This window comes from Porites lutea, chromosome 1, assembly GCF_958299795.1.
Source record: "Porites lutea chromosome 1, jaPorLute2.1, whole genome shotgun sequence".
NCBI classification, from domain to species: Eukaryota; Metazoa; Cnidaria; class Anthozoa; order Scleractinia; family Poritidae; genus Porites; species Porites lutea.
The window spans coordinates 6,068,739-6,093,287 of NC_133201.1; the positions used below are offsets into that span (position 1 = coordinate 6,068,739).

At 38.0% G+C, this 24,549-nt stretch overlaps 4 protein-coding genes across 4 annotated transcripts in view; 3 read left to right on the forward strand and 1 right to left on the reverse strand.

The window, feature by feature from the left end:
- Positions 1 to 24,549, forward strand: part of LOC140943727 (ATP-dependent RNA helicase DDX19A-like) — a 112,161-nt gene that overhangs the window by 44,350 nt on the left and 43,262 nt on the right. The window lies entirely within an intron of this gene.
- On the forward strand, positions 111 to 8,474 carry LOC140943670 (uncharacterized). The gene is made up of 8 exons (XM_073392788.1): positions 111 to 252; positions 1,324 to 1,463; positions 2,981 to 3,189; positions 3,937 to 4,060; positions 4,643 to 4,786; positions 5,891 to 6,072; positions 6,602 to 6,796; positions 7,526 to 8,474. Exons 3-8 carry the CDS (start codon positions 3,009 to 3,011, stop codon positions 7,675 to 7,677), a joined length of 978 nt encoding a protein of 325 aa, XP_073248889.1. The 5' UTR covers positions 111 to 252; positions 1,324 to 1,463; positions 2,981 to 3,008; the 3' UTR covers positions 7,678 to 8,474.
- LOC140943658 (xyloside xylosyltransferase 1-like) lies at positions 8,753 to 13,188 on the reverse strand. The gene is made up of 2 exons (XM_073392782.1): positions 12,088 to 13,188; positions 8,753 to 10,851 (listed from the first exon to the last, which is right to left on the reverse strand). The coding sequence occupies exons 1-2, from the start codon at positions 13,162 to 13,164 to the stop codon at positions 10,234 to 10,236; spliced, it is 1,695 nt and encodes a 564-aa protein (XP_073248883.1). The 5' UTR covers positions 13,165 to 13,188; the 3' UTR covers positions 8,753 to 10,233.
- On the forward strand, positions 13,466 to 21,415 carry LOC140943682 (small ribosomal subunit protein mS22-like). The gene is made up of 7 exons (XM_073392798.1): positions 13,466 to 13,714; positions 14,847 to 15,011; positions 16,747 to 16,890; positions 17,307 to 17,390; positions 18,514 to 18,659; positions 19,036 to 19,144; positions 20,285 to 21,415. The coding sequence occupies exons 1-7, from the start codon at positions 13,475 to 13,477 to the stop codon at positions 20,381 to 20,383; spliced, it is 987 nt and encodes a 328-aa protein (XP_073248899.1). The 5' UTR covers positions 13,466 to 13,474; the 3' UTR covers positions 20,384 to 21,415.

Genomic DNA, 24,549 nt, shown 5'->3' on the forward strand with positions numbered 1-24,549 from the left:
TGGATGTTGGCTAGATTGTTATTATCATTGTTTTTGCGTTTTTTGCTGAGTCGAGGTCGGGGTCACTAAAACCACACTGAAAACAGGAAGGAGTCCTATATTTGATAATTTAGGCAATTTGACCGAACAAGCTCGGACAACAAAATACCTTTGAAGGTCTCAATGGGATAACCGTCAGCCGTCAAACGGCCTAAAATTTAACCGTCAACCGTCAAAAATGCAGATTGATGTTAGCCGTCAAAAAGTTTTAAGGTATCAGTAAATTTCATTATTTCAGCTGATCTTCCCGGACTTTGGGCTCCTGAAGAATCTCTTATTAAAACTGGAAAAATCAGTTTCCATGTTCTCAAAAACACACTCGCTAGACGTTACAAGACCTTACAACTTTCTTAAATCTGAAAATATTTGGAAAGGCCAAGACAACATCCAAGACACAAAAGTTAATTTTGATTTATATAGAAATCAATATTTACTTTAACTCTTAGACTTACTTTCTACTTAATAACCATCAACCGTCAAAATTGGAAACAAAATTAACCGTAACCGTCAACCGTCATATCTACCACCCCATTGACGGAGACGCTTTTATGGCCAAGGTAACTTGTATCTTGCAAAAACCAACATGGGAAATGACGAGTTGGCAAGACAGGCAGGTGCATTAATTAATCTTGCCCGCTCGGGTGATAGTCTCTCGGCGTTCGCAGCTCGGTCAATCCTGGACTCTATCATGAGCTGTGACGTCGTCACCGAGAGGGGACACGCCCGCTCTTTCCCAGACTTCGCGCGGACAAAAGGTCTCGCGGGAGCACCAATAAGCTCTCTTCCCCCCCTCCCCAGGCCATTTCCTTCCCCAGAAAGAAACTAAATTAGGGAGAGCTGAAAAACGGTGCACTTCCGTGACTCCCATTTTGTCCCATTATGGCTCTTGTTAGGACCCATGTAGCCTCGTTCAAAAATTTTTTCAGTGGCGTTTAATTTTGTTTTCGAAGTCTTAAATAAATGCTGAAGAACTTCTGCTTCTAGCAGTGCTCCTATATTTCAAGTATAAAATTATGCTAACAATTATGCTTGTTTTTGCAGGGGCGGATCCAGGATTTTTTTAGGAGGGTGTGCACTCCTCTCTTGCTCTACTTCAACACAAATAAACCACATAGTTTTTTTTTTCTACAGAATAGTTTTATTAGAAAACCGTAGGTCATCTCAGGCGGGGGGTGCGCACCCCCTGCACCCTCCCCCTAGATCCGCCCCTGTTTTGTAACACTCATTTTTGCAAAAAAAAAATGCAGATGCACATTCGTGAGTCCAATAATCGAGACATCTCAGTTACACAGCTTGTGGCAATGTGTTCAGATATGACGTCATAAATTTATCGATACCGTCAGAGGAGTCTGGAAACGAGAATGAACAAAACAAACAGCAACAAACATGGCGGCGATGAGAAGACGGCGGCTGATAATTTGAAGGCAAGTTTCTTTTTACTTTGATTTCTGATCTGTATTTAAATCATTTGGTTTTGTGGATAGTCAATCACGACACAAATTCTATGAAAATCATTTCCAAACGCTTCATTAGTCTCTCATTTTGTGACAGTCATTCATTTATCCTTGTGACGTACAGCTGATGATTTTGTTATTTTCAACCTGCGTTTAATAATTTGTGATTATCGTTTTGTTTTCGACACTTTGGAAGAAAGAAAAAGCGTGTGATTTGACTATAGTTTAAAGTGGCCATCGCTTAGGACCATCGATCCAATTAAGTTCGACCATAATCTGCTTTTGTATTACTTTGCGACGGTGAATGCTGTTTATTACTTGCAGACTGTAAACAAGAAATAAGCCGATGGTTGTAAATAATGGATCAATACTTCGATCTCTTTCTGGGTCTTTTTTAAGTGTATAAGGACTTAACCTTTAAGCTCGTGACGCCATTCAATCAACATTACCTTGGTGATCAACAAATGTTACAGCTCTCGTTCAGCGAATATTGTTGAATATCAGATAATGTTGAATGCTAAAAAAAGACCATTCAACGATTTGAATATTTTTAAACGAGAATATAGATGATTTCTAGCCTATTCAACAACAATTTTCAACAACGGCTGATTCTTTGAAAGTGTTAAGTTTTTTTTTCTACTCATTTAACAACCTGCAACCATGATGAACTATTGGCCATTAAATTTTCTTTCCATTTTTTATACCTTATGTTTGTGAACCCTTGCTTAAAAATAGATTAAAATTAGATTAAAATACTTGATAATTCAAAATAAATGTAATATAATCTCATTAACATTTCCCATCACTTTGCTTTCTTAAAATGATATAGGAAGTCCTTATTAGACACATTAAACAGAGGCCTTTTTTGGAGGAGAATTATCTGTGCAGGCTAAATCTCTTTTTAAGAAGCTGAAAACTTTTGAGTTCCTGTAAAATAATAAAAATGAAGCAATATGGCAAGATTTTAACTTTGGTTGGGTGGGTGAGTGGGTGGGGGGGGGGGGGGTGGTACTTCTGGGAATTCTTGGTAGGGATTTGCCATCTGGTTCTCCAAATCCTGACCCTATTTTCAGACCCAAAAAATGTAATTTTCCACACCTATTTTCAGACCCGGCCTCTAAAATCCATACCTGGCTTCTACTGAGATTAGAACACGAACAAAAAGATTTCTTAAAATTCATTTTGAATTCACATAAATTATCACTCTTTCCTTCTTATTCATTTGGAATTGGAACAACAAATACTTTCATACACTCCTGTAGTTCCCGCGAAAACCATATTATTTGATTCCAGATCAAAGTGGGCAAAGTCTCTACCTGTTTTCAGCCCGAAAGGGCCCAAAAGCCATAAGCTTTGCAGTGAAACATACAAATATGACTTATATAAGGGAGCACCCTCCCCCCCTTGATGACACTAGTAATGGATAATAATGATCATCTGTTATCTAGTAAATTAATTTTCCAGTATATACTATGCATACATTGCAGCGGATGCAGACTAGCTTCATTATCTGTCATGGGTCAGAGATACACACTGTTCTTCACAGCTCGTGAAGGGCGTGAAGATGACCTGCGATGGGCCCTGTTTGACAGGAAAATCTCTCCTGATCTGCGTGAACCAGATACCAAGCAGACAGCTTTGCATCTGGCTGCTGCAAAAGGACGTTTGGGCTGTGTTAAACTGTTGATTGAGGCTGGTAAGTATTTAGCATAGTTATACTGAATGTATTTCCTCCCTGAACCCCAACTAAAATTCATCTTGAATGGGAAGATCTAAAAGAATGGTTGTCCAGTATGCAACCTTCCTTGAAGAGCCAGATGCAAATTCATGTACTAGGAACAAGGAAAAATCTGATCAGGCAAATTGTTGAGACAGAAAAGTATACCTAGTTATTTTTTTTGTCCACTTTCTGCCCCTGGGCCAATAAGAATAGGCAACCAACAAAATTTGTGGTGTAAAACAGCAAGTTGATTGTAAATAAGCCTGCAAACATTAATTATTTTAATACATGGCGGTTTGTAAAATTAAGGTGTTGTGAAAAATTTACTTATGTCCAAACTGCTTGGGCATGTTGCCAGAGTACTGTACTCATTGTGAGTTAGTGGGAACCCACCCTTTTTTCAAGAACCCACCACAGAATTCAGGTATGGTAATGGTGATCAATTAATGTCAGGACATTGTCTTCGGCAGTAAAGTAGATTCCGACTACCTGTGGGCACATTATTTCTGTTAGCACTGAGGCAACCCTTTGCTTTGCATGACCAACGACCTCCTGCTACACTCAAATTTCAAAATGGCACCTTACAGGGGTGTGAACTCAATACCATCTTGTCCCTGTACCTGAGCACTAGGGCAGCAAGTGAGAACAGCCCCTATGTATTCGCTGCTAAAAGAAGTATCATTTACACTGGTTTAATGATGTACTAATTGTATAATTTCACAGGAGCAAAACCCAATGTACAGGAAAAGGATGGTCTGACCCCTCTTCATCTTGCTGTTTACCATGGCCATGCTAGCTGCGTCAAATGTCTCATTGAACATGGAGCAGATGTAAACAGCACATCAAGGTAGTTAATATAACCTTTATGACCTGGAGAAAAATAGTGTGGTACTACATATATGTGTGGCTGCCTGGGACTAGGAAAATTTAATTTACCTGACACATTTTGATTTTTGTCAAATAGGTAAATAATTTAACCATTTCTAGCTGTTTGACTTTTAGCCCCAGTATCCACATACAAATTCTCCAAACTGATCTCCATACATTTCCTTGAAGAATGAGTTGAGAGAATTTGATAAAAGATCAAGGCATGTTTACTTTGGTGATCGTTTTATTAATTCTCATAACTTATCTGTTGACAGTGTATGGATATTGTTAGGAGAAAATTGATCTTGGTCACTATCAGGACTTGAATTGTTACGTTTCTGAGTTAAAATCAGTTAAAGCATAAATCAGGGGTGTTTTGTTAGGTTAAACTGTTCCCATAGTGACTTGAAAGCAAATAAAAATTACCACAACTGTTTCTTTAACACTACATTTTGGTGTCATCTTTTTCCCTTCCATTGTGCTGCATAAGCTCACTGACATTACGTCATTCAGGGCCGATTCAGGGTCAGCAGTGTTATTTGACTGCTCCCTTCTTTATCAGGTTTGGCAGCACTCCACTTCATCAAGCAGCGTACTTTGGTCACTTTGATTGTGCCGCAGTTTTACTCGCATCTGGAGCATTAGCTAATGTGGAGGAAGCCTGGGGCCAAACTCCATTGTTTTTAGCATCACAGAGGGCTCACAGGTTTGTTAAAATAATAGTATTAATTGATGAGTAAGGTTTTCGTGAGTTCATTGACATTGAATCATAATCTTGCTCGAGTGGATCAGGCCTAGGGGGTATTTTTAGGAATTTTTGGGTGTGGATGTGCTGCTTCACTTAGGTTAGTATGCAACAGGACAGGGTGAGATGGGGTGGGGTGCATTTCAGGGCTGTCATAAAGAGCCGGGGGTCAGGGATTATCCCCAACTACTATGAATGTGGCCTCCGGCCAATTTCATTAGAAAATAGAAGAAAAATAGAACCAAAAGAAATCCCTAGCTGTTTGATTTCCCGCCTACTTGTTGTATATACCCAGCAACTCGAAATCTTAGTGACAACCCTGCATTTACACCCCGTTGTGACTCAGTGGCCAAACTTTGTTATGGTAGGATGCATCACAGTATACTTAACAATGATTCCACGAGTGCACATTGGATATGAGATGGTAGATAGCCAATGAGGCGCATAGCGCCGAGTTGGCTAAAATCATCTCATATCCAACAATCGCACGTGGAATAATAATTATTGTTTTATTAAAAATGCCCACAAAATATTGAGAATTCTTCCCGACTTTATTTGTAAAAACAACCGATTTTCAGCTTGTTTTTAATTTTGAGCAGACGCATACAGATACCATATTTGGAGAGCATGGTATAATGGCTCATATACCATGATGGCTAAGCCAGTCAGAGCTCAAGAATTGCATCCAATGATTCAGTTTGTAATAAGAGCTGATATATTACATTCCTCTCTGTATTAAGACAGTTCAAGGACCAAGGACTAGATGGGTATTGGCCAAGTTTACTAAGGTTTAGCCTGATTCTCAGATATCTGAGGTTGATTCCCCCCCCCCCCCCCACCACCCCCTTTGCTTCTCTCCCTCTCCCAGAAGTGACCTTGAACAAACATCTGAGAATCAGGCTCCCTGAGGTTATCAAGCTGAACAGTTGTTCAGACATCTGGCTAGTTGAGACCCCCAAAAGCAGTGCCCGAGGTAGAAGTGTCTGTTACGTGAGAGTTCCTATCTTTGCGCAACCCATATTACAAAGAGAGACTTATTAACTTTCTTCACTTTTTATATTTCAGTGATGTTGCCAGGCTTTTGTTGCAATATTGTGCATTTGTAAACCAGACTGACAGAGCTCATTATAAGACAGCTTTGCACGTGGCTTGTGAAGCCCAGAGTGTTGCTTGTGTGCAGTACCTACTTGATGCAGGAGCAGATCCTAATGTTCAAGCAGAACATGGCCGCACACCACTTCACTTAGGTTAGTAGGTGAATGGATAGGGTGGGATGGGGAGCATTTACACCCAGTTCTGACCCATTGGTTAAGCTTTGTCGATCTCAAGGAAAGTTGAATGATGATGGTGATGATAAGGTGATGATCAGATAAAGAGCCTACATAACATGAAAATGAAGAAATGATCATCGCAGTGAATGCAATTATGCAATTGCGTAAAGAAGCCTGAAAAAAAAATTCAGGACTTCAACGGGGTTTGAACCTGTGACCTCGTGATACCGGTGCGATGCTCTACCAACTGAGCTATGAAGCCACTGATGTTGGGAGCAGGGCTCAGTTGGTCTAATGTGTATAGCTACCCCTACACAGAGAAATAAAGAAACAGATTAGGCTCTAAGGGGGATCATTTCATCTCTCTGCCATTTTGTCTTTTTGTTGAACAGAAGACGAAGCCCATTTTCAGACTGGCTTTGCCACAGGCAGCCCAATAATTATTATTATGTGCTTAACAGAATGCAGCGGTTGTATATCTTTTTTCTGTTGCTCTTTATTAAAGTTCTCAGGGGAGAAGAGTCAGGGCCTTTAACACAACTTCTCCTTGAGTATGGAGCACGATGTGACATCATGGATGACAATGGTAATTCGGCAGAGACTGTTGTTCAGTCCTTAATGACGAGATATGGAAACACTTCAAATGTGGAGCTGTGTAGGTCTTATCAACGGCTGTTAGAGCTGCTCTGGGAAAGTCAAGGTGAGATTTCACTCAAAGAAAGACCTCTTTCTGTGATAATTGATTTAGATATAATTATATGGCCAATTTTTTTTGTGTTTATGAGTTTAGGCCAATATCTAGCTATCTTGACCAAAAAAAGCTTGGTGAATAAAGGATTTATTAACCCATTAAGTCCCAATAGTGACCAACATTAATTTTCTCCTAACAATATCCGTACCTTGTCAAGAGATTGGGTTATGAGAATTAATAAAATAATCACCTAAGAGAAAATGCTTTGATCTTTTATCAAATTCTCTCAACTCATTCTTTAAGGAAATAAATAGAGATCAGTTTGGAGAATTTGTATGAAGATATTGGGACTTAAAAGGCCAAACAGAGAGATGGGTCCATCTGCTGGGGTAGCCAATAAGAACACAGGATTCACTTCTCTTACCTGCTCACAGATTCAGCTTTATGACAATGCAGAATACTGTTGCTCTATATTTAGTTCTTTGGGGTTCCCTAAGCTAATAAAGATGACTGGCATGAATTTAAAAGAGTTAGCAAATGTCTTTCTTGTTTCTTTCTTTGTTTACTCAGCACTCATTGTGCAAATCCCGCTTTTCCAGCTCTTCCTGTGAGCTTGGTTTGTTATATTTTCCTGCCATTATATTAAATTCCCTCTAAGTACCTCCATGTATTTTGTAAAATTTCGTTTTGTTGTCATATTTTTTTAACATAAATAATTTCTATTTCATTATTTTGCAGTGAAGCCTAAAAGCTTGAAACGCCTCTGTCGTCTTGCAATCCGCAAGATGCTCTCACCATGCTCTCTGGAGTTTGTAAATTCTCTAAGCATTCCTTTTTGCCTCAAAATGTATATTCTTCACATAGTGGAAACAGGACGGTGGCAAAAATGATAATTCATGACAAATCATTATAATATTATTGTACAGTCAAATAATATTTATTCACTGGGCATAATACTTAAGTTCTCTCTGGATCTATAAAATATATTGCTAAGCTAGCCTATGTGTACATTACCTTCAGCTCTTAATATTGTAGTTAATTTTTTATTTTAGCTAGTTTTTGTTTTTCTTTTGTTTTTGGGGTATGTTAATGTATGCGAAAGAAGTTAAAGCAAAAGAAAAAGAAAAATTACCTGAGATTAAAAAAAACAACAACAAAGCACAACTGCATCAATTTAAGAACCTGAAAAAGTGAATTGGCACAAGCTTCTTAAGAATAGTCAACTATCATCGCTTTTGTTTTCTCTTCTTTGAAAATCAGCAAGTGACCCTTGCTGTTTGAATACAGGAGCTCTGTCTCAGAACTGTCTGTTATAGCCTGTGAGCTATATCTGACATTTAATGAAAACCCTAAAAGATTTGTTTGTAAAACAAAAGAATGAGCCTAAAAAGGGGTGAAGGATAGTTTCATAGAATTGAGATTAACATGGATAATAAACTAGAAATGTGAAAAATGTAGGCTAAAGGTGTTGATGGTGCTAAAACTGCAATGAAGTTTATTTAAGAAGCTGAAACAATATCATATGTCTACTGTAAAGTTAAGAAGGCATCATTTGAATCTTTAACTGGCTTAAGCAATAAGGGGGTTAATATCTGAGGATTTTACTAATTGAAAAATTGAGTGTATCAATGGATGGGAAAATGTCCCGGTTAGAGGGTCAGAATGTATTGGGTGTAAAATACATGAAGGGTTTTCCTTTCAAAATGTGTTGTAAGTACTGTAATTAAGGTTACAGGAAATAAACTAGCTGTTAAAAAGGACAAGGATTTGGCAGTGTGTGTCGTAAAAAAATGTGTATGATGTAAAATTTTTCTTTGTCAACTGACCCTGATGACAGTTCACCAAGGTGCGCCCTCAAATGAAGCGGAAAAGATTGTGCCTGCAGAAGTGACCAGTTTCTTAATCGCCTTCCTAATGCAAAACACGTAAAGGTGGGGGGGGGGGGGAGGGAGGGGGTGGAGATAGGATTGAGCTTACCTATGAGCCCTTCCATTAAAAGTCGTGTTGTTTTGCTTACTACGGGTAGTTTGAACAGTGGCAGTGGTGGATCCAGGGGTGATCCTATTTTTAGACCAAACTGAGGCCTGAAGGGAAGGAAAAAAAATTTTTTACACCCCAACCCCCCACTGTTTAGAGAAAGTTTAAGAAGGAATGAATCATATTTTGCTTTTAAAGTGGTAACATGTAGTTTCGGGGAAACTTGAGAAATGTCCTTAACAACAAAATATTGTCCCAATTAATTTTCTGCAGTAAGGGTTAATACCAGGATTTAAATGTGTGGAAAGTAAATAAACTTGCATGTGTGCATATAAAAAGACGTTTTCATTGACAAATATATTCTTTTACAAAATTTAGTTACATATGGAACATTCCATATCCTATGTCTATTCTATAAAACAATCTGATGACTCTAGATTTACAGATAATTATATACATCATATAAAATTAATTTCCTTTCCCTTGGTCTCTTTTCGCAAATAAGTTATTGTGAAAAGTTAAATAATATTATTGTGTGCACATCAACAACTTGATCATTCATTTGATAAAAATAGGGTGGGGGATTCAGTCCGATAGGTTGTGTGTGTGTGTGTGTGTGTGTGTGTGTGGGGGGGGGGGGGGGGGGGGTCATCTCAAATAGTTCACGTAAACTGTAAACTCCTAGGGTCAGCTCTAATCTCCCTCATCATATTCCCTAATTTTTGGATTACAACTGCTGAAAAGGTCGTATGAACAACAAGAGAGATGCATGAGAATAAGTTAGGGGGAATCAGCACCTAAGTTATATTGGTTCTATGAAAATTGAGAGTAAAATTTATATTAGGATATGAATCATTGGGATGAGCTGTCTGTTGATGATGCATATGGGCTTGGGTTATTGCCTCTCTCCTCCTTGATCAAACATTAGCTAGTTTTTAGCCTGTTTCAGGTGTTCAGGTAGTGGGGAAGGCTCAAAGAAAAATTGAGCAGGAAAACAACAAGGGGGTGCGGATTTTTCCCATTTCCTATCCATTTCGCACCACTCTCCCCCATGGAACTGTCCACCCATGGTCATGATCAGGTAAAGTGGAATAGTTGTTTTGTCTAAGAAAGCTGAGATCAGTGCTTGAGCCATCTGTTAAGCAGATCTAGGAAACTACAATAAGGAAAACAGGAAGTGTCCTCTCCATTCTTCAGCAAATGGAGCTTAAAGCACACGTGCTAGATTGATAAAAATTCCTTGGGATTGTTACTGAGTGTTCTTGTTACAAGCAAGTGAACCAAGGAATTGTCTCCTTCTCAGATGTTCCCTGCTCATTTGTTCCTACTAGCCTTACCGTGATTGTTTGCTCACTAGACAAGGAGCTGCCTGCAGTCTACTGGTATGCCTGTGCTGACAATGAACAACCTCCTAGCTCATCCAATCTGTACCACAGGACACCAACTTTACCTCACTGTAAACTCCTGTGTCATTCATTAGGCATTTTAGTCCCACAGTTGCCATGATACACATGAATGGGTCCAGAACAGTTGAAGTATGAATCAAAGACTTCAGTATATCCATGATCCTTCCAGAAAGTACATAATTGACGATTCCACGAACATGGAAGGATGTGAAAGAGTTCAGGGTATTCCAAATTGATTAAGGAATAAAAGTCTTGATCGCCAAGGTGCCCTTGAAAAGAGTACCTATTGGCAAGTTCTTTCACTATACTGCCATTTAAGAGACTGTTGTACAGTTTTGATTTGCGCATGTTGTGTAGATTGACTAAGATTACCCCACTGTTAAATCCTGTAAGGCCATTAGGAGGTGGTCCGCCGACATTTGTGCCAGGATTTCGGTTTCGAAACATGTGCAAAACATGTCTATAGACAGGTTGTTGTTCTCTTGCAAGACCAAGGACCATGCTGGACTTAAAGGTATCAAACTCAGAAAACAAATGCTTGATGTCTGCTTGGAAAAGCAAGTCTGAATCCAGTGATATGATGCGCATCATATTTTTAGGCAAAACATGATGAATTGCAGTTGATACAAAGAACAGAGAATCACTGTAGTAAGAATTGGGATCACCATTGGTAAAGATGGGCTGAAACATAAAGGAAAAACACAAAGTGTTGATTGTGGGATTAGAGAAATCAACCTTGAATTGGTTAAATGCATTTTTCCAATCCCTGTATGAAATCAGGTAAGCCAAACCAGACCTTGTATGAAACCAGGTAAACTGTTAGAGTAGCCTGCACCACAGGTGGAACTAAACTTCTCGCTAAGTCCATCTGTACCCTGCGAGCAGGAGCTATTTTTCGCTGTGTGAGCTGTCGTGCCAAAAGTAGCCTCTGCTGAAAAGCGTTTAATTTTCTATCGTGCATGCTCGAAATTCATCACGCGATTTGCAAGCAAAAGTAATCATAAGGTCTGTCGTCAAATCGCACGAGTTTTCGCAGTAATAGAAAAAATTGCGACAACTCTGATCTGCTACCCAAGACTCATGCAATGTTCCAAACCGGTCAATAACAGGGAAAAAACGTTTTTGTAAATTTATTCGTCCAGATTTCTGGATGGATTTGAAAGGTTGTCGACAGAGGCTACTTTTCGCAGGCCAGCTCACACAGTGAAAAAGTAGCCTCTGCTTGCAGGGTAGTCCATTTGTCAAACACACAAAAATCCTTATTGTGGGCCCCCACCTGTGCACCAGGATTCGAGTACACACCATAAATGAATGGCCTGTTAACATTTAGCCATTATTGATTTGCCAGTAATGTTAAAGGGAAATTCGAAACTCAGTTCTGGTAATAGTATTCTTCTAGACCGTTGAGGGCCCAGAACTAGGATGTAAGTGTTACCAGTCAAAATTAAATTCAGGCTAAAAACTTTTAAGCTAGGTTGATTCTCAATTTCCGTTTTTGTCTCCTTGCCCTAATTCTTGAATTATAATCAGGTCTAGGAGACAAAGGAAACTGAGTATCGACCTAGGTTAAGAACTTTTAACCTGAATTTAATTTTGACCTGTAACATAGGCTTTGCACACATTACAGTAAAACACCACTTATAAGAACCTAAAATTTAAGAACCTGTCAGGCTTAAATTTTCATTTCATGCATCCTCCCAAGAGTGATCAACATGAATTTTCTCCACGCACTATCAGTACATTATCAAAAGAAAAGGTTATGAGATTTAATAAAATGATCACCTCAGGGAAAATGCTTTGATCTTACGTCAAATTCTTTCAACTACTTCTTTACGGAAGTGTATGGAGATCAGTTTGGAGAATTTGTATGTGGATATATTGGCGTAATGGTTAACTGTTATGGAAACCATGTTTTACCTTGAGATCTTTAATAACTGGCTGGACCTTTTTTACCACCTCCCCAACATCATAGTATGTCACATTCAATCCATTCCTACACACTTTGGCAGCTTCATTAAAGGTATTGTCACTTGTCAGTTTCCCCTGATTGTCAGTTAAAATATGAAAAGTCAGATGTATTGTTGAATGTGCACATATTGACTTGATACAATGCTTGAACCGTTGAGCAAGGGGACTTGTCTGGCCAACTTTGGCAAGCAGCATGAAGATGTTGTTCTTCTGTCGAGAAGAGTCACGCTTTTGGCTCTTCTTTCGATCTTTCCTTACAGTCAGATTATCACGTTGTGCTTTGTGCATTTGCTCCCCCTCTTCTTGTGATATCTTTGTTTCTGGGAGCTCTTCATCCTTTTTAGCTACTTTAGGAAACAATGCATTCCCGGCATTTTCATGATTCTTCTCATTATCTGGAATTTTCTGAGGATTTAAGTCATTTTCGCTCTCTACATTGCTCTCGGCTACCTCAAAAGGGGATAACTTTCCCGCATTTCCATGCAATCTTTCAGTGTCTGCCATTTTCCGATGGGTTAACTCATTTTCACTTTCTTCTTCTTTTTCAGCTTCCTCAAACGGTGGTAATTTTCCTGCAAGTTCACGAAGCCTTTCACTGTCCGGAATTTTCCGATGAGTTAAGTCATTTTCAATCTTTTGTTCGTGATAACTATCTTCTTTTGCATCTGATGCCTTCGCCTCGAAATTCATCTTTATTTCACCCGACTTTGCGAACTTTTTCTCATTTTCTTTCTCATCGCGTTCTTTCCCTTTCGCCTGTTTAAACTCACTATTTTCTAATTCAACACCTACATGTTTTACAGGCAAAATAGGTTGGTATCCCTTCGCTTTAGAATGAACAAGTTTTCTGTTACCCACACGTGATAAGCTGCCAGCCATAATATTTAGCTCGTGAAGATGCTGCTGTTCCGGAACCGAAGAATAAAGAAATCGGCTGGCGATTACAAGCAGTACTAACAAAGTGATACACAATACACGGGCTGGATGCCTCATGCAGTAGCGAAGCAGGGCTGAAACGACCGCCATCTTGAATCTTGTCCGAGTTTTTAAGACACCTGAGTCGGGTAGGGTAGAAGTGATGCCAGAACCTTGACAATCTTTCAAGCGATGGTTTTCATTTGGCTAATTCTACGTTCTTTATCACATATGCTTTAACTTAAAAAAAAAAAATTAGTACTTATATCGAAAGAAACTCGTGTTCGCAGGATTGAAAAATCATTTGTTTGTGTTTTTTTTTTTTGGCTTTTATCCCCGACCCCATCCCCAATGAAATAAGATTGGTCAGCAGTGCACTGTTACCACTACACAGTACGTCATGTATGGTGAAATAATCAACATGGCGACCTCTTGTAGATTTCGCCTTTTTAAAACTCCTTTACGATTGCTAGTTTCAAGGTCCTTTTGCGTGAATGAATCTTCTAAAAGCCATCGGAACTTTCTAACTTTCGATAACAAAGATGTAAGATCCATTTTGAAGAAAATCACGGGTCGCAACTTGGACAAAATCTACTCTGCACGCAAACAAGATCTGACTGTTCCCACATACAAATTAATGACAGATTCCGAGTTTCTACAGGTTAGAGATACATCTTTTTTACTTCAAAGGGTACTTTTGCTGTAAGATTTCCGTACAACCCCATACATTTATTATACCTGTAGCATATTTTTCATACTATCATAGGTAGCCCAAGCTCGAAATGTGAGCATTGGCGAGCATCGGCGTTGTTGCGTAACATTCAAAATGTAAGGATTTGTATAGGAAAAAACCTATCGTTTCTCTAACCTACGAAAATGAAAGGATTTCAACAAAAAACAGCTTACCTTACTTAAAATGTGTTTTACGTCTCTCCTGTGTGGTCCACGGGCCGATTTATGGCCGTTTTATGGGTTTCATATTTCGAGCTTGGGCTGCCTGTGATACTATTTGACACATGCGTACAATGTACATGTAAGCTTATGTTAAGTTATGCATGTTATGGAGTTGTACAGAAATCCTACACCTTTTACTTATTTGAAGATATTTCTGCAGTATCTCAGCCAACAGTCAGGCGATTATCGGCCATTTGACTGCTGACACATTTTTCTTTTAGAGCAGGGGGAGGGGTATGTATGTGGTGGGCAGAGGGTGGGGGGGGGGGGGCTTAATTCCTCCTCTTTTATTGGCATGTGTTACAGAGCAGTTAGCTCAAATTCTCAGGGTCTCTCCTCTCTAAAACCAAGCCCCAGAATTTCAATTCCCATGGAAAACAATAGTTTGGTTCCGTGCCCAGAGATCATCGGAAACCATCAGTAACAATTTTTTGGTTCTGTGAATAGTTGTTTATTCATGGGAACCTATCACATAAATATTTTTAATTTTTGAAACTGATATTTTTTTCTCGGCGCTGGAAGCAATAAATCAGTGTATAATGCTTTTTGGGAATGATTCCAGATGGACCTGATAGATGCTAAACATTTCAGTTACATATACGAGTCATAACTTAAGAATTGCCCTACTAGTTAAGTAGCTGTGTGAAAAAAAAATCTTGTAAATGGATCCCTAAGGCTGAAACAACACAGTACTGGAAACTTTCGTTTCTGTGAAATCCTAGGTCTTGTGGAACAGACGTCTGGAGCTAGTCACTGTCCCACTTCAGATGTCTGTTTTAGTGAGGTGTTTATCAGAGAGAATGTTTTCATATATTTTTATGTATTTTTTTTTCTTTTAGGCTCAACAAGAAATTGAAGGGAAAGCTGAAAAATTACTTCAAATGCCACCTGTGATGGAAGAACGGCAGGAGATCGATGAAGTGTTGGAAGAAAATAAGGACATAGCTCATTTTTCTGAGACGAGTTATGTCTTCACTGATATTAGTACCAGTGTGTGCAACAGGGTAAGATTAATGATTACAGAAGTGCTCTTTCTGGGTAACAGCAGCTTTTTTGTTTTGTGTATCAAACCCATTGCTATTTTGACATTCGCATTGCTATTCCTGTTAAATGTCGTGACCAACCCCAACTGTCTGTCTTAGAGTCACCATCTTACAAAAGCCTGGGTCATACACCAGGCCCCAGGTGTTCAAGAGGTGTATAGCACTATCCATTGGAAAAATCTCCATCCTGTGGATAAGTATTAAGGAAACCACTACCCACTGGATAGAGATTTACACCTAATTGCAATAAGGTTGTCATAGAAAAAAGCAAAAAGCCAAATAGGAATTAATTAGCATTAAATTATCATTGCTTGCAACATTCACAACACACACGCTTATAGCTGAATATTAATCACGTAATATGAAAGCCAAATCATTTGCATCAGTTTCTTGGTGTCATTCTAATGCAATTCGAGGCTGATTCATCTAGCGGATTTCAAAGGTGCTCTAATTACAAACGTAAATCGGATAACTACTGAAGAAAAAATGGCTCCATTTTTTTTCAATAAATATAGCCTGGGGTAAATTTCAGGAACGCGACGCGTCTCTTCGTTTAATGCTAAATAGAAAAGCCATTCTGTGTATGGTTTGTAGTGCACAACACTATCAGATCACAATAGCCCCTATGCATGATTACGTCAGACGAGTAAATTTCACCAACAGGCCTCGTTTGTGAACAAAATTTTTTGCATTTGCACTTTTTGTGCGTGGGTATTCTTTTCAACTCTACTGCCTTGGGAATTCATTTCTGTGAAACTTCGCTTATTTTTAATTTCAAAACGAGGCTTGGTGGTGAAATTTGCTTGTGTGACGTAACATGCATAAGGGCTATTTTCAAGCAACAAATCAGGGGTGTAGGCAGGACTTTCCATCGCGGAGAGGGTGAGGCGTTCCTCCGCCAGTTCCTCTCCCGCGCCACAAACCAAGCCTCGTTTGTCAGGACCCTTTTGTTACACACATCAGTGTTTCATGTGCGGAATCTTACAGCGCGGAATTACAGAATTATTTCTTGTTATTGTGAATGACTTCTTAAATAATTGTTAAATTATTAAAATACGCAAATGTAAATCACATGTCTAATTAATTCCTATTTGGCTTTCTGCTTTCTGCTTTTTGCTTTTTGCTTTTTTCTATGACAACGTTATTGCAATTAGGTGTATACCGTCTGTGGATAGTACTATCCACCTTCTCAACATCTGGGGCCAGGTGTCCATTTTATAGAACCATCTCTGACCAATTCTCTTCCTATAACATAGGTATCAATATATTATAATCAAGGAGAAGGGTTATGAGAGTTAATAAAAGAGAAGGGAAGGGAAAATGATCGATCTTTTAACAAATTCTTACAACTAAATTTTTCACAAAAATTATGTATGGAGATTTAAGTCTTAAGAATGTGTACTATGCAGATATAAATTTGGGACTTACAGTCAAAACAGGAAAATCGTAAACACCAGGAATATTATGTTATTGTGTTCCAAGAAAAAAAGCCAATCAACCACAAGCAAGGTCATCAATTAGTTTGTGGTTCTGTGGCCAGTTCACATCTTGATCTTTGCTGTGATTGGTCATAGCACAATAAACATCCCTGACATATTTCAAGTGTTCACGGTTTTGCCTGTCACACTGTATGAGGTTAAGCAACAGTTGACTGTACTTTTTTAATTAAAACTTTGAGTGTTTATTTCTTATTCAGACCAGGTTAATAACCATAAGAGAGGCAAATGGAAGATTACGAAAAGCCAGGTGGGAGGAAAGGGACAGAATGAATCAGATATACTTTCCGAAACCAGGGAGAAAACATGAAATACCTGAACTGCTAAAAGATGAAAACCTTAAGGTAATGTAAACTTAATGGATAAAGTAACTCCAATTGAGTTTATGCAATCTGCTAATCACTATTATTTTGGTACAGTTGGTTCTGAATAATAAATTATTATTATGGTTCTGTGCAGGAATGTTTATAGAATTGCCACAAGTCGACTAGTCTGCTACACAGCGGTCTTTAGTGTCGTCACGCAACTCTAAGTGGAGTTTTATAAATAATAAGCAAGCGGAGTGAGGTCTTTAGGTCGTGAAGTGGCCTGAAAGTCTAGAATTTTTACAGTCACTTCTCGTGTCATGTCAGTTAGAGGCATTAAGTTCTTGACTGTTCAACAGGAGAAATGTTAAAAGGGAGGGGAAACTCGATAGAAAGGTTGTGGTATTTTGTTTCCAAGTCAGCTGTTTAAAAGCTGTATTTCTTCTGTTTCGCAGAGAGTGTTTCAACAGAATCGCCATGAAGATGCTCTTGATCTGACAGTTGTACAGTTTGAGCCTGATTCAGCAGATTATATCAGAGTAAGTAAAAACAAAATATACTAAGAGGAAACATTTTTCAGCTTTTTAATCCCTTTACTTTTTGGGTTAATCGAATTAGTTGAACTTACCGGTAACCTCCCTTGAGAGACCACCAAAATGAAAAGATTTAGTGGTCGCTTATGGAAAGTGTTAGCCTGTAAGAGAATGAAACCACAGGAGGTCTTTTCTGAGAAGAGGTCCGGATACATATTCTTTTTGGCAGAGAAATTATTTATTGCATGGAATTTCTTAGAAGTTACCTTAAAACTCTGAAAATAAGCCCCAGGGGTTATATTTTTCACCCTTTTTGAGGGGCTTATTTTTGGAGGGGCTTATAATATGGAGGGACTTATCTATGGAGGAAAATTTGTGTTTCAAAATCGATTGGGCTAGCCTTATAGTTGGATGTAAATTTACTGTTTTTACTTTGTTTAACTTTGTATTTGAGGGATATTTCCAAATACAAGCCCCCGGCGGGCTTATATTTGGAGGGGTGATTTAAGGAAGGGTTTTTTGCGTTACCGTTTTGGGGGGCTTATATTTGGAGGAGCTTATATATGGAGGGGCTTATTTTCAGAATTTTACAGTATATGCTTGTGTGTTGTCACTGAAAGTTCTTTTTCTACCCTGAGTGGCATAGTACATAAAGCAAAGAGACCATGCCATGAGTCAGGTAGTTGCTTTATAGTAGAAGTTAAAAGCAATGCATAACTATAAGACTGTCGGGCCAAAAAGTGGTTTTGTTTGATTATGAAAGATGGTCGTTTTTGAAAGGTTCTAATAATAGGGCTTTGACAGGGATAATTTTGGCACTGTGGATAGTTGTTGGTTGCTTATGGGAGGTTGTCTTTAATTATAAGAGGTGGTTGTACATGAAAGTTCAACTGTATTAATCCTCTAATTAAGCCTTAAGAGTGACCAGCATCAAATTTCTCCTTGTAATATCAATGCTTTGTAAAACAGAGAGGTCATGGGAATTATGGACATGATCACACAAGATACAAGGAGTTGATACTTCAAGAACTTCAATCAATTCTCACTACCACTCTTATAGGAAATATATAGGGGCAACAAATGAGAATACAAAGTTTGATCTTAGGGTGTATTTCTCTCTTTACACCAGGTACATCACAAGACTTATGAAGACATTGTACTCAGTGACAAGTTTGATCTTTTGAGATCAACGAGACACTTTGGAGGACTGGTTTATTACCTTGTAAAGGCTCAAAGAATAATGGAACTAATTGAAGACATGATGACGAGAGACCTGTAAGGAATTGTTTTAACTGACTTGACTTGATATGTTTAATAATGCAAATTGTGGGCGTTAAAATATAATAGCATCTATCATCACATATTTACTTCATCACATATACTCACATCACACAAGATTTGTCCACTTTTTAAAAATGACTGCTAGCAGAGTCGCTTCAAGGAAGATCGAAGGAGACTCTGTTAGCAGGGTAAATAAAATAATTATGCATCACGTTTTTGCTTTAAGTGCTTTTTTCATTATAAAAACTCTATTGGAATTCACAGGCAAAGCTCTCACAATATTAGTGAATTTGGACTTTTAACATTTTGTTGAAATTTGGTTTAAGTATGAACTTAACGTGCCATTTAACAGTCACTTTTTTCTTGACAGTTGGGAAGACTGCGTGGAAGTGGTAAAACTTCATCATCTTCTACATCCCTACAGTAAGATAGCTGAACAAGCAATCAGAAACAATCTTAAAGGATTGTTTATGTTGCGGGTAAGTTATGAATGGTTCTAACAGTGAATGAAATTAATAGAATGGACAGTCAGTGAAAAAAATGCAAACAAACAACACATCCAACAAAAGACCAGGGAATAGAAAGCAACCCAGTTGACAGGGGAATTGAACAGAACGATAGACTGGACATTAGCAAAACAATAGTGTGTTTTCACTCACATGGCCAGCATCTATCCAAATTTATTGGAATAAACGAAAGCATTTGCATAAGAAAGGAACTCAACTCCCACAGGACTGGTTTGGGACCCCAGCGTGGCCGCTGTTCCATTGTTTTGGGACACTAATATGGCTGCCGTAACGTCATGCGAAAAAACTCTGTAGACCAAGCAATAGAACATGAAGAATAAACTGGACAATAGGATTAACTGAACAACACAAGAGACTGCTCAGTAGCATAACACAATAAACCAGACTAAAGAACAGCACCATAGACTAGACCATAAAATAATCATGCAGTAGAATGGACAATGGTATACCCTAATAGACTGGAAAATAACATACCATAAAATGCCAAAAATAAGCCCCTCCAAATATAACCCCCCCCCCCCCACCCCCCCAAGTCATAATGCAAAAAAACCCTCCGTTAAATCGCCACTCCGAATATAAGCCCCCCCCCCCCCCCCGGGGGGGGGGGGGGGGGGGGTGGGGGGCTTGTACTTGAAATTTGCCCTCGAATACAAAGTAAAACAAAGCAAAAATGGTAAATTTCCTTCCCACTTCAAGCTAGCACAATCGATTTTGAAACGCGAATTTCCCTCCATACATAAGCCCCTCCCAATATAAGCCCCTCAAAAAGGGCCTTTGAAAAATATAAGCCCCCAGGCTTATTTTCAGAATTTTACGGTAACACAATAAACTGGACACCAGAATTATAACACAATAGACTGGACAATAACTGAACAACAGGACAATGTGATAGACTGGGAAATAATACAAGAACAAAATAGACTACACGATAGAACAACGCAGTTGACTGGACAACAGAATAACAACAATAGACAAGACACTTATGGGGTATCAGCAACTTATGCTAATGGTTAAAACATGCACATTAATTCTAGTTAAGAGCATTTAAGTCATTTCTTGTAATCTTGCTTTTTCCTTGTTCTGAACTGACAGGCCTACGTTAGAAGGCACGGATCGCCTGAGTCAATGGAGAGATTGGAAGAGTATATGCTTTATAGAGAGAACGAGAAGGCGCAAATTTCTAATAATTAAAATTTGTATCATACCTCGAACTTTGTCTTTATTTGCCTCCAGTTGTTTAGAACAACTTCTTTACTCTGCGCATTAATGAAGACAACAGGGGTCCACTATTATTTATTCTCGACTGAGACAAGTCAAGCAAGCACTTGGCAAAAAGAATCTGACCTTTAATTTCAGTCATTTTTTTTATTAAATACAGTTTTCCAATGTATAACAAATTGGCAGAATAACTATTGGCTCCATAAACTGCTTAGGATGCAGCTCTAACTAAAACTGACTTTGCCAGTTAGTTACCTAACATTAACCAATAATTTGCTAAATGGTTTAATTGGCAACACTCCATAAACTTCATCGCTTAAATATTCCTCCATTTCGTCCATCTAATTAAATAATATACTGTTGTCACAAGCTACATTCACTGGTTTTGTTATAATTTCCCATTTTCAAGGGAATCTGCAAGGGCTGTAAGATGTAAAATAACTAGTTTTTTTTTTTTGAAAAATATACTGTAATCTTATAACTGTTGATTAGTGCTGCTAGCCCCTAAAAGCCCTACCGGCAAGAAAACAGTTAATTTATTAGGGTAAATACAGAATCATTCATTATAATCTGCTAAAATAATATTATTCCAATTAACCCTTAAATATTCAATATTGAAATTAGCCTTCTGTAGTATTTGCTAGGTAGAGTCAAAGCTTCACAAAATCCTTTAAATGTGCAGGTTTTGTACAGATTTTTGGATTCCAAACCCAAGACTTTTCCCAGACCTTTTCCAAAACAATAATTTCTTTTTCCAGACTCAGGGTCATCAAGTAGGTGATCTAGAGAGGCCTTAAAAAACACAAACACAGGGCTTTTTTTATGATGCACCGCAAACGTACAGGCAAGGTTGAAAAACAATTGAGACCAAAATGAAAAAAATATTCACATATAAAGCACTTGCTGTAACTTTTAAAAAACTCAAGACTTTTTACCATTTTTCCAGACTTGATCTCTATTTTCCAGACTTTTTCAAGGGCAAATTTCAAGACTTCTTCAAGAAATCAAGACCATAGGAGAGTATCCTAAATCACATTTTCTACATATAAAATTGTCATGTCATGTCAACTGATTTTGACATTTCAAAATAAGAATTTCAATGTATCAAACACTACATAATATTAAGGCTCATCATTATTGGATAAGAAGGGTTAATGGATAGTTGAAAAAGCTAACAAAATTAGAGCGTATATAGACTTAAGGGTTAAGAACATCCCTGCGTTAATAATCTAAAATTACTACACTTACAAAAACTGATTATCTCATTCATTTGAATGTACATTTCATTACACCTACATGGCGTTCCCAATCACCAAAATTTACTGAATCAAATAAGATTAATTGAAACAAGGCAACATATATTTTAAGGCTTGTGGGCGAACTTGTAAAAATTTGAGGATTTAACATAATAGGCCTTTTACATTAGTTGATCACGTGGTCAACTTTGGGTAAACACGAAAACAGTTCGCTTTTGAAAAATTTTCTTAGCACGAGCTGAATTAAGAGCATATTAAAACTAGGTAACCTTTAAATTTTCAGCATCTCAAAAGCAGCAATTGCAATGGTTGCCAAAAATTAGATTGGATTTGTATGAGAAAAACAACTTTTGCCACCTAGTCATGCTTGAATTGTTTTCCATACAAATCCTTGCCAATTTTGGGGCTCAAATCTCCTTTTAATTCATAACAGGCACTTTGAATGGGTAAAGGAAAGATTAACAACAGTTTGAAAAATTCAGAAATTACAAGGAGTTGTACGGAAAACCATTCAAGTGTGACTGGGTGTCAATAAGAGTTTTTCTCACAAGAAGAGTTTTATAACATAAAACAACATGAGAGTTTATCGTGTTTACCGAAAGTTGATCACGTGATCAACTAATGTAAAAGGCCTATTATGGTCTACTTGTTATATGGTTAGAGGGGCTATGTCATGCTATTTGCTATGTTTTTTAAAAGCTAAAACTTCTTTGCATCAGTTGAATTCCAAAAATAATGTCACACTTCTGTCATTTGAGACATTATAATTATCAAAACTGTTTCCTGTCACCTATTGCTATGGATGGGCATAGATTGAAACTTGAAAAAGTTGGGCCAACTATTTCAAGTTTTAATGCTATGCCAACCAAAATCACCAAAATTATTACGTTAAGTGCTCTCTGATGAAATTTGTTTGATATCATATCCATAACGCTATGGAAGCATTTTGTGTCTAGGCAAAGGCAGTAATTAATGACTTTAGCATAGACTGCAAAACAGTCATTTTTTTCTCAAAATCAGTAAAGAAATGGGTAAAGCATGGCGTAAGAGTGTTACACATGCAAAGCGCAAGCCTCACACGCCCGTTGGGCGTACTTTTAGCATCTCTCCCCAGTCTTGCTCTCTGTTTACAGCCTCGTTCCAGACCTTTTGCTTGACTGCTCCACTGACTTGAATACGCAAAAATACCGACTGTTTTTCAGTCTAACTTTAGCACAAAAATGACCTCAAACTGCAACACCCTTGTGACATAGCCCCATTATTGTGCCATGAATAAATTAAGACTAACTTGCGACATAACTTAATTTTGTTTTCAATGGAGTGATTTGTCAAATAAACATCATGCTAACTTGACAATATTTTGCTTTGTTTTCTTCTGTCTATACTTAACAACTTAAACAACTTTCTTGACTGCGAATAGGCTTTTTCCACTTTCCTTAAAAGAAGAAAGTCTACAAGCATGGTGAGCCAGACATGTAGACCAGAAGAACTACTCACAGCCAAGCAACTTTTCAGAACATAACCTGGCTAAAAATGAGAAAAAGGTCCTATAACGGCAAATTTGTAAATACTTCAGGATATATAAAAACACACCTAGTACCACAAATTGCAATGCTGTCCAAACATTTTTTTTGACATACTGTACATTCTCCTCCGTAATCAACACTTAACCTATTTTTTGAAGCAATGAAAAAATAAACCTCCTTGATTGATTAATCAAGGAAATAGGTAGACATAACATTTTGAGGTGAAGTCTTGACAATCACTTTTCTCAAGAGTAAAAAATAAACTCTGTTGTCTTTGTGGAAAAACAATGATAAAAAATAGCCTTTTAATTAATATTTACATGCCTTGATAAGCTGCTTGTCTCTTAATTGCAAGAGAATTTGATCACGTGTACAAAATAATAATTATAATCATTATTCACATTGTTACGATCACCAATCCCGCACCTCAGGAAAATAATTTTTTCTTTAAAAACCCACAAACACAGAGAAACTCTGGTCCAAGTATAAACTGTTACTTTTTCCTTATAAAAGAAACATTAAAATCCTTTTTGAAACAAACTTCACTATAATTATTATTTACATGCACCTACTTTGCATTAAAAAAATATTCCTTGAATTTTTTTTGTTTGCAATAATAGAAAAATACCATAACAATACCATTGAAAATTCCTCGCAAATTGATAAGTACAACTATGTATTAAAAAAAATCATTTCTATCAGCTATACTACATTGTTTGTATACATACATGATTTGCCTGCTAGCAAGCTCTCTGGGGCCCTCTGGTGGCAGAGTAGGAAAAGGACTGGACAGCATGAAAATAACTTTCATACCTTTAACACCACCTCACACATACTTGCCATGCCAGTGAGTAAACCATTTGTGCCCTAGAACCATTCCTTACTGGTTCAAAATCAAGGACAGTTTCATGCTGTTACATATTGATCCACAAATAGTTTAGCCTGCAAATGCACCCACCTCACCTGATTCCTTGCCAGTACAGGGGTGGATCCAAGAATTTTTGATGGGGGGGGGGGGGGGGGGGGGGGGTCCAAACTTTGGTTCAGAATGGACTGTTTTGGGACTTTTTGGTAGCAAATTACTTCTCCCCCATATCCCCTCCCACCAGTTGCAGTTGCACATTATCGGCCGAGTTGTCGCCATAATTCTCGACCAGCTGAAAAAGCAGAGACAACCACTTGTTTCTCAATCTGTGAATGCCGGTCGCCCGCCATTGGCGCGGGAAAAACTGCTTTGTGAGAAGAGGTGAACAGATCATAGGAGGATACTCAAAAACAATAATTTATTACATTTTTGAATATCCCTGGAATTCAGTTTAGTGGCAAAATGCAATGCGCGTTTCGTTAAAAAATCAGA